The 14,901-nt window shown below is 37.8% G+C and overlaps 1 protein-coding gene across 2 annotated transcripts in view; it reads right to left on the reverse strand.

The window, feature by feature from the left end:
* Nucleotides 1-211: 211 nt before the first annotated feature.
* The window catches only part of LOC105387211, a 129,128-nt gene continuing 114,438 nt past the window's right edge, over nucleotides 212-14,901 (reverse strand). For both annotated transcript variants that reach the window (XM_011557903.3, XM_048631849.1), the window contains 9 exons: nucleotides 10,254-12,129; nucleotides 8,026-10,167; nucleotides 7,670-7,947; nucleotides 6,920-7,126; nucleotides 6,366-6,655; nucleotides 4,137-4,248; nucleotides 2,554-2,817; nucleotides 2,088-2,308; nucleotides 212-406 (listed from right to left, as the gene is read on the reverse strand). In XM_011557903.3, coding sequence (XP_011556205.3) covers nucleotides 2,177-2,308; nucleotides 2,554-2,817; nucleotides 4,137-4,248; nucleotides 6,366-6,655; nucleotides 6,920-7,126; nucleotides 7,670-7,947; nucleotides 8,026-10,167; nucleotides 10,254-12,129 — 5,301 coding nt within the window. In that variant the 3' untranslated portion in view covers nucleotides 212-406; nucleotides 2,088-2,176. The remainder of the gene's footprint in view (nucleotides 407-2,087; nucleotides 2,309-2,553; nucleotides 2,818-4,136; nucleotides 4,249-6,365; nucleotides 6,656-6,919; nucleotides 7,127-7,669; nucleotides 7,948-8,025; nucleotides 10,168-10,253; nucleotides 12,130-14,901) is intronic.

A 14,901-nucleotide genomic window follows, 5' to 3' on the forward strand; every position in this document is an offset into this window, starting at 1 on the left:
TTATTTACAATCAAAATCATTGTTGTAAATTACTATACTGTGTGTGTTGTGTAGCCGTAGGTGCTTACGTCTCAGTAATATATGAACTACATTTTGGTGTAAAGCTAAGGACAAACTAGTGGCAAAATAAGATAATATTGTATTATTTACAGCTAAGCTTTACCGATTAATACCTATTAGAATTTAACAGAAATAATAAATATCTATAGAATCACTTAAACAAACATTTGCTGACAAAAAAATAATCCATAATCGACTCCCCATGATGTTAAGTACATTAAAATTGGGAGAAAACTAAATGCATTTTAAACGCAATCAATTTAACAATTTCTGCTCTAGAATATTTTGTTTTACAGCACTTCACTCTTTTACCAAATTTTCAATAAGTAAATAACAAATTGCCAAAGGACAAAGGCAGGGTTCTATGGACGTTTTGTACCACTATGGAAATGACGGGTTCCGTAATGAAAGTACCATGATTAGAGAGACACTGTACAGGTACACAAGTCAATTAATTACTAGATTTTTAGAAGCTGGGAGAAAAGAGAAAAACGGAAAAAAAGAATCTTTAAAATCTAGTCGCAAAGGAACGTAAACATTCATACAGGAAGAATGGAACGTCAAGTGAAGTAATGTTTATGTCAAGTACTCTGTGATTTACGTCATAAATGTCTAGGTTGGATCTCAGTATAATGATAAAAATTGACAAACCAGAGCAGAAAAATTGAAATGATAAAAAAATGTGTTATGTCAACAACTAAACGTCAACACTTGAACAACACAAGACGAACAACGTGAATAATAATATGTTAGGTATATCAAGTTATATGTTTACGTTTAAATAAATACGGGACGTGCAACGTACCTAATAAATATAATGATTTTATTAATATTATCGACTAGATCAGGCTACTACATTCATCATGGAATAATGTTATGAAGTTCCAACTTCTGAAGTTTTAAATTGCCATTCCGCAACCGGGATCTGCTATGCCATTTCGAAATGCTATATGTAAAGGTTCTACTATATGGGTATGCATTTGGCGAGTAATGTAATGAAATAAAATATACTGTTAAAAAGATCATTGTTTTATTTACATAACATAATTTGCCTGGAATCAACTTTAGGAATTTTATGTTCCTATTACCTACTCTATTCTATTCTCTGTTGGGGTGTAAGTACCCAGCACCTGGCTCTCTAGATGTGCTAAATCTAGATAGGTATGCAGGTTTCCTTCACTGTAAGTGTGATGGTATAGATTTTAATTAAATTCAAAGAACACATTGGTACATGTCAGCGCCGGGATTTGAACTGCAGAACGCAGTTGCTCTTCTCATATTTGACTCAGGTATTTATCATCCTATGGTTCATAGAAAATATTGTCAGGATTTTGCGTGTTCTTGTTCTGCTGCTTCTGCAGGTTCCTGATGAAGAAGTGGGACGGGAGCCTGCCGGGGAGGTGGAACAGGAACCGGGTCTGGTTCTCCCCTTTGTCACATTTGTTCTATATCTTCAGCAGTTTCAACGGTATTCAAAATATTAAATAATTAGGTTAGGTAATGGAAAATGAAATAACAACTACTATGACAAGATTGACAAGCAAGATTCAGTGTTATTAGATTTAAATATTCAAAAAATATCGATTATAGTGAATCGAATAAAGAGAAAAAGAAAATGGTTTACTATGGATAAAAGTCTTCAAGACTTAAATATAATCATATTTTATAAACCAAATGTACTAGTTTTGGCACAAATAGTACCAGAACATGTAATTTATTGATAAATAAAATATCTTTTGTATTTAAGAATGTATCGATATTTCTATTCAATTACTTTTTTGCTCGGATTTGCTGGTAATATTCCTAGGTCTGGCACCACTATTGTTACGTTCCGTTCTCTATATGTTTGTTTTTACGTTCCATTATCCTTAGATTTAAATATTCTTCATTTATATTTTTTTCTTTTCCCCCGGCTTCTAAAAATATTGTAATTACTGAAAATACCTTATCTACACTGTATTAATAAATGGTGAAAACATGGTTCTGAAACGCTCCAAAAAAAGGCGGTACGCCCACTGCCGTTCTCCTTTTCTAATAAGATAAGTTGCCGCAAAAAACATCAATTTCTTCATTCACCCAGCGTCATCTGAATTTGGTCGGGTAATACGGGCGCATGTCAATTCCGCGTCAGCATCGGGTTGATCATGATGTTGGCGAGCGCGTTCCGCCGCTTGCGCCACGCGCCCGCGCCCTGCGCGTGATACTGCAGCTGGCGGTACCACGTGCGCGTCCGGGAACTCTCCTCCGCCTAGAATAGAGGATATTTTTCAGTGGTTTTTTAATTGAAATATAGTAAAATTTTGAACATGAACGTCAAATGTGTGCGTGCCCTACTAATCGGTAGCGTAGTCTTGTTTATGAATGACATAAAACCGGCGTTAATAACATAACTAACTCAAAAAAAAAACTGAGTTCAGTAAAACAAATAAAGAAGATCTATGAAATAAGTATAATAAATACATAAGCCTTATTGAAACTGCTTGCAGTACTCACCTTAAAAATATACGAATCCTTAGTAGTAATCTCGTGAACCTCGAAGAAATGTTCGGGCTCGTGATCGGCGGCCACGACGCATCTGTCCAGGAACAGTGGCTCCCTCTGCAGCGTGTATCTTCCTGCCTTCTCCCTCACGAGCAGTAGTGCCGCCTCTCTCACTCCGCTGCGTGCGAATAGTGCATCGTTCTCTCTCTCTCTCGCCTCTCGGTCGCGGGCCTCGCGCGTCTCGCGAATCTCGTTCGTTTTGTGCGTTATCGTTGGCTGTAAAAAAATAAAATTGTAAATATTTTTAGAAATATTATGCATTCTAGGTATATTGTTTGTACTCTGGCAAAAACTGGATACATAAATGAACTATGTAGTGCTTTTCCACAAGGGCAATTTGAAATCAGTGAAATGAAAATGACCCAATTTCTATTATAATTATAGGTGATCGTTTTCCTACAGGATTCTCACATGAGAAAAAAACAAAAAATATAACACCAAACAAGGTATGGTCAATAAAGCTATATATTTTTGCACTTAAGAGCGAGCATTTTCGTATTTATGATACGCATAAGCCCGTATACATATTTTCCCTCCAAAACTGGAGCAATCCTGTATGAAGTGCAATTATGTTCACTTTGCTGACTGTCTGCATCATTATCAGGCTGCGTTTGCACCGGAGATGTCTGTTCGTTTGTATAACACAATAGCTTTGAAGTCAAAACCGTACCCCAATTAGAAGGCCGATTGAAAATCACATGCGAAGGAAGCTATTAGTAACAGGAACGTTCTAGGAACCGTACATGAATGTACCTTGAATATATAGTAGTACACAAAATGATACGAGTGGTTATATGTGCATATGTACCCCTATGATATAAGGCTTACGACAGACGTTCACGAAAAGCTTTGACTAGCCAACAGCCTAGTAATGTAATTTTCTATTTGATCACTAAAATATAATTATAATGTAAATTGGCCTTTACCATACACCTAAACACCAAACAAACCCTAGTCCAGCTGTAGTGTTGTCACTGACACTCCAAAAAGAAGAAGAACCTAGACCAGAAAGGCTAGTACAAGGCGCATTTAAGACGTGATAAGAGTTTTGCATCGCGCTCACTCACATCGCGCAGCCTCAAGAGCGAGCGCGACGGAGAAATCTTGTCACGTCTTAATAGCGCCCTGTGCTACCAGGGCTGCATATCAAAGCTCTTCCATAGTCGCTAGTAACTTTTATTTGGTTGAAATATTTGTTTAATTTAAAGAAATAGACAAGGTGATAAAACAAACTTTTTTTAACTACTTGTAATAATTCAATGTATATTTATTATCATTATTTAGTAGTGCTTATCAATATTATTTAAGATTTTAATAATTTATTATGATAGGTATTATAATTTTTGATGAACATTGTTAATATAATGCATGTCATGAGATGAAAAAAAAAAGAAAAAAAAAGTAAGTAACTAATTTGAAGCCCCTCTGGTTGCTGCGCCCTTACAAGGTGTCACATTTGTAACTAATGAACTCATTACCACCTAATTCCACAATGTGACTTGCAATAAATGAATTTGAATTTGAATTTGACAAACCTTTCCGTTGGTAACCAAAAGTGCGTTGATCGGCGTGAGTTTGATCGTGCGCCCCTTCCGCCAGTTGTTGTCGTTGGGCAGAGTGAACAGCAGCTTGCCTTCCATCGCGAACCTAAGAAACAGAAAAAAATACGAAATATAATTTTAAATTTGAAAACAAGTGATTTTATTTTTGTTTGGATACGCATTATTTTGCTACGAGTATCGTTACAGTGCGATCATGTCATTGTCTCCCGTATTTTGTAGGATTATACCTAATTTTGTATTGTGTCAATTATACACTCACGGGCAATGAAAAAGTTATATTTGTACCTATTGGAATCCTTTCGATGAGACAGATTAGGTTTATTAATTTAACCTGTAAGTTACAATCTGAAATTTTGCAATATTTTCAGCAAATATCACTTACAAAACTGCCTCACTTCCGAGGTTAAGGACGCGTAAGCATCGTGACGAAATATATTACGTCTAAGCTTAGTCGGGCTCCATCATACAAGATGCGATATTACGTTATGCCGCGCTCGAGCGCTTCAGGAAGCATCGTGTAGCATCCTGCAGCGCTGCACAGCTAATAATGCTGGGATTTCGTGCAAATCACACACTCAATGCTGTTGTGTTTACCTGCACACGATACGTCGCTTGCACGTTGTCGGTGCAGAAGTGAACTGATTTTAGATGGCCTTTCTGCGCTGTGTACTCTTTGAGAGGCCAATTTCGTTACATAGAGTGGTTAGAATTAAAATTTTTGGAATATAAATTCAGGAACCAGGTCAAAACGGTTTTTTTATATGTTGTTTTCATAACTAAAACTTATACCGATACCTACGTACGACATGCATTTCAGAGTTGAAATTCTATAGACAGACTGTAATAAGTAAGTAGATTGTCAGTCGGTGGTTAAAAGTTCATAACATCCAAATTTTACTTTAGGAGGCAAAGGTGAGGTACTCCGTACGTATGACTTTATGAAGAGCGATTAGTGAGACACAGTTCTAAGATAATTGAGCCCCAGCTGCTAACTTGGCTCTTGTCGAAATAGCTGGCACTTGAAACAATGGTTGTGATGAAGTTCAACTATGTAGACTCGGTACTTACTGCGGGTTCTATAACGCGTTTTGGAATCGGGAAATTGGGAGAATTCAACTTTGCTACTGTGTAAATGTGGACCAGTATTTTCACTTCCTATGTAACTTATTTTAATTAGACTTAGGTACAGCGATAATATTAAAGTGTGTTTGGCGACACAGCTTTTGGATAAAGGATCGCCTCTGGTACATTTATATTCCATTTAAAAAATACGTACGAATAGGTAAGTAATATGGCTAGAAACTAGAAAGATATGAATTCATTTGTATTACCTACATAATCATGTTTCATTTGAATCAGTCACTTCTTTACTTAAAGCTTTGCTCAAGACACACACACAACACAATCTTAAAATCCTAGGTAAGTATATATAAATTATATCCATTGCGCTATTTAAATTTACTGATAGATTTAAAAAGCTCATGGTGTCAATTGACTGCTCTCTTCATTTACTGCCACTTTCCTCAAGTTGAATTGATTTTACGACAAGAGGCTAAGTTTTCTCGGTCTCGTGGATAATCGTGTTTGTTTCAACAATAAGAAACTGGAACCTCAGAACAATTCCACTAACGGGGCCGTTCCATGCATCCACAATGGGAGGTGAACGCGCGAAACATCGTTCTGTGAAGTCATTATCTCGAGAAAACAAATGCTTATTTATAATTTCGTTAAGAATCTTTTTCGCGGTAACGAGATATTTTTAGCTTTGTAGTGAGTAGCGTTCTAAGAACTAGTTATTTAAGCAAAGCCTTTTTATGTGTCTCCTGTCTTTACAGGTTCATCTTGTTAACCTAAGTATTAGTAGCAATTTATAACAAAAATATTTCATAAAATAAGTTGATAGACTTGTTATTAATTAGGTACCTAATCCCAATTATGTTTATTGACACCCTATTGTATAAACGGAACCACACTGTAAAAATACCAATTCACGAGGCCACTATCATTCTGAGATGGATATTGGATACATTCTGTAGTACTATTATTTTCCCTCTAGCCTGGATTGGATATATCTAGTCCGATGCAAAGCTAGCTGCTGTCGACAGACTGGGAAAGAAAACTATCGTATCTGCCATCTGCTCCACTGGGGGACATGGGACACCAAGAAGAAGAAGAAGAAGAATCTGCATCAACAACCCTTACCGTGCGTCATCATGGTTCCAGTCCAGCACATCAACCGCCATCTTCCTCAGCCTGATATCAGCCACATGCAGGTCGTGCGCAGTTCGCCTCGCCGCCGCCAGACGGCGCCACAGCGGTACGTCTCTGGCCGCCGCCGCGGCCGCCGCTGCTGCCGCGTTCATCTCTAGGAGACGAGACTCCACGCAACGTTGGGCCGCCTTGACGTCGTCGCGCTCGGCTGCGCAGGCAGCCGTCGCTCGGTATAGTCGGGATAGGAGAAGAGGGTACTTGGTGACGCGCTGCACTGGTACCTGAAATTGGTTAGATTTTTCATTAGAGAGTTGTTCGTCTTCTGAGCGTGTCCGTGACAAACGCTAGAGTAAACTAGGGTTGTCACCGTAGTGTTAGGATTATCCATTCATATTGAAGGTTTTGTAAGAGAGTGGATGATAGACGATTGCAAGATTGCATGTAGATCTTAGATTTTAATGGATTATTATAATTACAAGGTACCTACTGAATTCGAAAACTATTCTGCTTATCCTTTCTCTATAGAAATTTTTTAAACCACTTACCATTAGAAAAGAGTTGAGGTTCATTCGGCGCAACACAACATTCTCCATCTGAGAGACTCGGAGGAATATCCTGAGTAGCTCCTTCTCTTTCTCGAGCCCAGCCAATAGCAGCGCGGCGCCGGCTTGCTTCACGCAGTAGGATTGGAACGCGGTCAGCATTCCAGAACATTCCAGAAGAATCTTGCCCACGTTCACTGTTAGAAGGTCCTGGAAAAGTAAACAACAGTTTTGTCCCTGTTCACAGAATCTAAACATTCTGTTGCAAACGTATACGGCAAGATACTCAGAAACATTATGAATATATCTACGTAATAATAAACGACCAGTAAAGCCATACGATAAATAAATAAATAAATAATAATATTTCTGCGTATTTTGATATTATAAGAATCATTGATCTGACTATCGGAACTATCGGTGTCAGCACAACCTTGATCGTTTGAAGGATTTTCTACCCATCTACAAGAAACCGAATACTTATGTTGTATGTTATTGGAAAACGGTAATTGGTTTTTCAACATACCTACCTCTTATTAGGTAAATTGGTACTAAACTAAACACAGTTCTAAGAGACAATTACGTTTTCTCCCGAAATTTGTGCTTTCTTCGTAAGCTGCTATATTATGATAAGTCTCCAATAAATAATAATGCGTATTATTGGATGCGTAGTTTGTGAATTGTGGAAGTAAAATAGTTTCATAAAATATTAGAAGTTTTATTACTTATCGTAAATGTATAATAAAAACTTACCTCATCGCCCTGCTCAACTGCGATCTCAAGAGCATCTCTCAATTTCTCTGATAAAACCTGATTGTTCTCAATTAACTCTTCAACGTTTAGAAATATTGCACTAAGTTGTTCCTGGTTCAACAACCCAGCCACAAGCATGGGCTTGTAAAACTCCTCCAGAATTATTTGCAAGTCACGGCCATATTTTTCTTCAGTTTCGACTATTTCTGTTAATATTTCCTTCCTTTCTGCTCTTTTCTTGGCACATTTTCGACATACTAGTGGCGCATACAAAGACCCTGTAATTCATTTTAAATTTGAGTTAGTAAGTTACTAATTGTAAATTCCATTTAACTATTGAGTAAAGAAATTCTTACCTTGTTCAGTTACTTGAGTCTCCACAGCAGTATCACAGTCCTCACAGAGATGTATTGGAGTATCTGATCCATTAACAGTATTACAAGGTGAGTTTTTCCCTTGCAACCTACTTCTTGATGATTTACTGGTTTCTGAACCAACTCCAGAATCATTCCTTTCAATTTCTGCCGATGTTTTCTTACAAACAAGAGACTTCTCTAAACTGTCGTGGTTGATGATTAATGAGTTATCTTCGCTAGAGTCAGACGCGTTTGATAGTTGACTTGTATTGCTGCTAAGATGAGAATCTATGATTTGACCAGATCGGCTGGACTCCTTCGATTCTTGAAGTATAACAGAGTTATTGTCACTTTCACACACATAAGTGGTTATGTATGTGTCTTCGTCATCGATACCTCTTTCTTTGGCATCGACTAAGTAGGATAAAATATCATATTTAGAGGCACCTTCAAAGATTGAGCGTGAACCATTTCGTTTTTCATCGTCGACATGAGTCAATGATAACGGCGGAGGGTTGATTGGTAAAGGCGGCGGCATATCACAAATTTCTTCATAAATCGGGTCACTGTTTAGACGTATCGATTCGTAGTGATGATCGTCATCGGTGTTGTTCGCTATTTCAATGTCACATAGCGCTGCATCGACCAGCATTTGATAAAATTTGGATCTTGTGGAGTTAGTATCGTCTTCAGTGGAAAGTTCACTAGCTGATGCATTATAACAATCAGACATAGGCTCCAAATCCGAAAACACTCCTACAGCACCGCTCTCATACTCCATACTTTCATAGGGAGCAGAGCAGTTGTTTTCATTGTCAACTGACGTGTCATTTTCTGGATTTTCAGACTCGTCGTTGGTACCATTAGTTTCAGGCTGTTGATTCTCTTCGCTTTCTTTTTCTTTGCACTTGGAAATATCTTCCTTTTTCATATTTTTCAGCGAACTCTCTATCAACTTCTCAATGGTTATTGCACTCTCTGCTCCTTCCTGGCTCTTAGTCTCTTGAAGTTTTATTAAAGAGTTCTCAATTAGTTTCTTAACAAGATCAGAATCAAGGCCTTCAGCTAAGTGGCCAAAGAAAGGGTCATCAAAAAGTTTGGCGACAAAACCCTCAGGTGACTTTTCTTCAATGTCACTGTGATTAAGAGAGGTATTGTCTAAGTCAGTTTCCTTCTTACCACAAACATGTGGAATCAAATTACGTTTCACTGCTTCTACAGGATCATTAAGAATTGAAGTAATATCATTGATATCAAAACTTTTTGTTTCAGATCTAGAGCTATTTTTATTTGTATCGTTGCAATATTCTTCATAAGTATTTGCTTCTTCAATTTTCTCATTATCATGGTTAGAAAGATTTGCGCCTATATATATTTGACTCTTTGTCTTTTTAATTTCCTTTTGTGGAGTGCCAACACTAATGGTCACAGTAGTACCAGACTGATAAGTATCACAAGCATTACCGTAATCTTCATTTACGACCACAGATGATAAATAAATCGGAGTGTCACTATTTACATTCATTGTTGAATAACATTCGTTTCCATTTATTTGAATTGATGTTTTGCGTGGCTCATTTTCAGTTTTTTCATCGCTGGGTAAAATATTCGTTACTTCAGGTTCTCCAGAATCAAATTGTTTAACTCTCAGTACTGTTTTTTGATCATAGTCATTTGCGTCAGACCATTCGTCACTGGTAGAGCTGTTGGAGTTGTTTCGAATAAAACGTGTCTTGACGTAATTATTCTTTTTTGATTTCAACCTATCTTTACATTTCAATCTAGGAGGTGGATCGGGTGACTCGGATATACCACGTCTTAAATGTTTTAAAACGTTTCTTGTTATGTCACTGCTGTCACTTATATTACCAGAATCAATGACTGAACTTTCATTACTGGTCGGGAATGTCAACGTTTCATGATGAATAGCTGCATTTTGTATGTACGATTTTGATGCTTGACTGTTATTATAAAATTCAGTATCATTAGAAGTCACTAAAAACACTTGACTCGTGTGGCAATGTTTTGGTTTAGGCCTCAATGCCATGGTATCCAAGAACTTTGGTGGAGATACTGAAACTGTTGGTGTTACTCTTTCAGACTCCGACCGACGTAGTACTGGTACTTTCGGGACATTATTATCTGAAATTAAAACAAAAAATATAATGATGTATACTTTTTTTATGAATAGTAAATTAAATTCAATACATAAAAAAATAATACTTCACCTTCAGGGATCTCTGAATTTTGAATATCCGACGATTTCACATGACTTTGTTCCGTTAGTTGCACACTATTATCCAGTACAGTATTTTCAGTCACATTACTCAAATGGACATCTTCATACACTCCACTATCATTACCACTTACTTCTTGGTTAATGATATCGGATATTTCAGCTTCATCTAAATGACCTAAACTATGGCTGACAACATCGCCCTCTGCGATAATATCCTCTTCATTTTCAATGTGAACATCACCGGGAATGCCACGTACAGTGTTTTCCTGCAAGTTGAACTCGGCAGTATAAATAATCTTGGTTTCCTCATTTTCAACCAAGAACTGCACTCTCTTTCGTTGTAGAATTGTACTCGATTGAGTTGTGACAGTCTTATCATTAGGCTTTGGAATATAAAACTGAGATGAATAAATTCTTTTGCCTTCAAATGAAGTTTCAGAAGATTCTGATTTATGTGTGTTCTCAACCAAATCGTAGTTCCTAGGTTTCTTCAGAATAGATTTTATCGTATCGTTATTTTGATTTCTGGATTTAGTAAGCCTTATTGTATCGTTATTTGATTTACGAACGTAATTTCTTTCAGGCATTCTTTGATTATCACTTTCACTGTCATCGTCAGTTTTTATATTTCTAGCTCTTCTAGGTGGTCGTTTTGGTGATACACTCTTTTGTTTAGTTCTATTGTTCGAAGAAATATTCAGTACCTTCTTGCTTGTATTTTTACTTAAAGAAACTGACTTCTTGTTTTCGGATTTAATATTTGGTAATGATAGTGATGATGGTATTTCTTGAGTTTTGAGTTCATAATGGCTGAGATCGTAATTAAGATTAATAGGATCGTATATTGATACTTCATTTACACTGCTAGATTTAGTTTCATTTACTACACGAATTCTTTGTCCACTAATGGCTTTTATATTTGTTTCAGATTTAGATTTATTCAATGACTTTAAATTTTCATTTTTAATTAATGTGTCATGCAAAATATCACCATAATCATCGTCAAATTCAATTTCAGCCAGGGACTTCATCGTGGAACTTGGTTTCACTAAATCGTAAGGATTTATGTCACACGATAAAATAGATTTTTTTGGTTCATTAGAGCTCACTTCTTCTTCCTCTACCCAAATGTTGTTCACCCTGGCCACCGATTTACTTCTACTCTTTCTCAGGGTGTCTGGACTCGGTCTCTTATTTTTCATTCTACACGGGCTTATGCTCTTGGCCCTGGACCGACTCGTAGAAAATTGACTCCCTATCCGAGCTTCATGAGGAGGTGCCAGCCTGCTCCTTCGCATCAAGTCATACGGGTCAGTTTCTCCTCCTTGCTTAAGTATAGATGGCCTCGACTTAGTGCTGGGGATTCTAGCAGTCCCCGCTCTCATCATACCATTAGCATCCCTGGTGACCTGTGGGCCTCTGACCGTGCCCCCGACCAGCAGCCGCGGGCTGTCAGCAATGGTGAGAGGCAGTCGAGATCCCTTACATTTCTTACATATACTGACTTTGGTAGAGCTGCTTTTCTTGGTGCCGTTCAGGTATTCGGGACAGGAACATAGTATGACGGCGTAGTTGTGGGGAGTCGGTTTCTGCGGTGTGCTGATGAGGACGGGCCCCGAGACGTCGGAGTAGGCGGAGAAGACGCTGGGGCGCGCGGGCGGCGCGGCGGCGCGCACCGACCCGTACAGCCACGTCTCCGCGTACTTCATGGACTTGGACAGCGACGAGCCGCCCGGCGCGCTGACCGTCCCGTACATGTACAGACTGTCCGGAGACTTGTCCGGCGATTTGCTGCTGCCAGAAGTGTTCAGCTTCAACTTCGACGACCATTTCTTTGACCGCGTGCTCTCTGCGTTGTCACTTATCTGAAACAAAACAAAAGCAGTTGAAATACTGGATAGGAGATAACTAGCATTGTTCTTTATGTTGAGGGTGCGATATCTTGACACGCGATCAATGGTATTGTGTTCGAATTCTCGGGGTTTTGTGAGGCCTATTCAGACGGAACGTTTTTGTCGCAACATTTACGCAGCGCATATCTCACAGTGTTGTTGAGAAAGTTCTTGTAGCACAATACAAGTGAGTCTGAGTGCAAAATTCTCATTAATAGTTCAACTAAACAATGAACTTTCGATCATGGTAATTGTCACTTTCGTACAATTTGACATATTGCACGTAATTCTCGTTATCAGCTGTCTAGACGGATGATTATCGTTAACACCTTAAAAGCCAAGTGAAAATTACCATTACTCAGTAATAAATTAGCAAGTTTATATTCGAATATAAATTTATTTTATTTAGTTACATCGTTTATATTTTACATTAAAATAAAGTGATAACAACAATGAAGAAACCATTCAAAAGGTGCGAATCATAATTTTCAGAATCACACCGGTTGATGCCAGAATTGTTGTGGCAAAAAATAAAATTACACATTTTTGACTTTATTATTTATAGTAAACAGGTATGATGTATAATGAACCATAACAAAAAAAAATGTATGAAAATTCAGTATAAAATGTGTCAAAATATCCAAGTAACAGACAAAACATTTTTAAGTAAGAAAATCCATCACGAATTCTCTAGGGTAAACATAACATTGTTGAATTAGCACAAAATAAATGGCCGACTATTTCAGATTAAGGTGTATCCGTGGGGAGAAGGATCTCTTTCTAATGAACTGATCATGAGTTTGGGCGTCCCTCGGCGTTGTTCATTAAACTTTAATGACGGGTCTTGGATTATAATAGATCTGAACCCTTTTTACCCGCCTAGACGGGTCTCAGGTATATTTAGGTACCATTTTAGATGTGTTTTATATTAGTTATATTCGCCTAAAATTTCGCATTCAACTCACTTACCTGAGGTGGTAAAATTGCATCTCATTATGGCTTTACATCGCTAAGAGCATCACAGCTTATTTTTTTTAAAGTATATACATTTAATGATATCTGAGTACACCAAAATAAATACTATCGAAACTAGGTAGATTTTTTAACATATCTTTTCCCATAGCTTAAAATCAGCAGAACTCAAAATTAAGGGCAGGATTGACACGAAACAACGTAGCGTAGAGTACCTATTATGAGACAGATTCGAAATCGGAAACGAGCGGCCAACATTGACAAGGGCAAGCGAAACCTCCACCCTACCTCCACAACCTCCACCAACCTCCACGGACCTCCACAAAGGTCGCATCTCTCGCAATAGGCCGGCCGGGTTACCAATTAGTATTTTGCTTGTCAACGTTAGATTACCCCACATATGCTGGGCATACGTGCGTTGGATTGCGAAAATGTTTGGCTTCGTAAATTGTACACAATAGAGGCCCTGGCTAGGCCTCGTCATCGGTAATTGAAATAGGTAGTGATGGTGTAATACTGGACAGATTGTGTATGAAGGGGAGGAAATCAGGGTCCAGTCAACACATTCTCAATGGCTTATAAGTTTTTATATAAAAGTAATACCTGAAAAAACGATGACAACTATATTATCAGCAAACTACTTGCTAAAATATCATATTTGGTTTTTCAGGATGTACCTAATTGCTAAATGCTAACGTTGCTCCTAAGATAATTAACTATGTAATATATCAAGTGAGAATACATTTTCCTACACAAAAAAAAATGTATTTTGAATTCTGTAGATAACTCCTATCTAAAACGAACTATCTTGCCCACCCGTAGCAGCCAATATCTACCATTGCATCCCGTGGTTTGCCAACTATAGACTCCGGCCATAGGGGGTTACTCTATTTAACAAAAAACTAAGTTTCGGATCGCTGCTGCGCGAGCCACGACTCTATCTCGCAGTATTAAACGCGCCGATTGCACGACAGCTCTCGCTCGTCCGTTTTTCGTCAGTATAGAGTCAGCCTGCGTAGTGAGTTAACGAAGTTATAATGCAATCTGAGCGGGCACCAGTGGCTTTGAATATCCTTATTGAAGTTGCTCCAGAGAATGGCAGAGTAATGGCTCCGCTTGATAGACGGGAGGTGTGGCGGTTTGCTACTGACGTAAGTGGAACTACGTTGTGACGAGAGCGGAACTACGGAACTACCTACCAAGTGACAATAACGTGCAGTGTTTGTCACGTAAACTGTTACTGTAGTAAAAGTTTTGAAGCCATGTAAGACCGGTACGAATAAACTGCCCTAGTCGACGGCATACTACTTAAGCTAAGGACACTATAAATAAATAAAAACTGCGCAAATATCAAAGTTCAGAAATATCAAAACCTCAACATAGCATAAAGATGCGTAATACGTACAAAATGCCAGCCCACTTGACTTTTTACACCGCCCGTAAACTCAAGAAAAATGTCCAAATACTTCTCTCCAAGTGTCATACGAATAAAAAACCCTCTAGAAAGTTACGGCTTTTCACATAAAAATAGACTGATTTTACACCTCACCAAGATCTTATAACCCAATTTTATATTTGAACGTAAAACGGTTTCAATAAAATTTAATAGGCCCGTAAATGTCATATTTTATGGTAGTAAATAGACAAAAAATATATTTTTATTCATTGGTTCTATAATAATATAAGTATATTAATAGTTGCAGAACTAGATGATAAAATGTATGCCAAATTGTGGCAAGTGCCAATCTAGAAACATTGTCACTCTTAAATTTA

The sequence above is a fragment of the Plutella xylostella genome, chromosome 29 (assembly GCF_932276165.1).
Source record: "Plutella xylostella chromosome 29, ilPluXylo3.1, whole genome shotgun sequence".
NCBI classification, from domain to species: domain Eukaryota; kingdom Metazoa; phylum Arthropoda; class Insecta; order Lepidoptera; family Plutellidae; genus Plutella; species Plutella xylostella.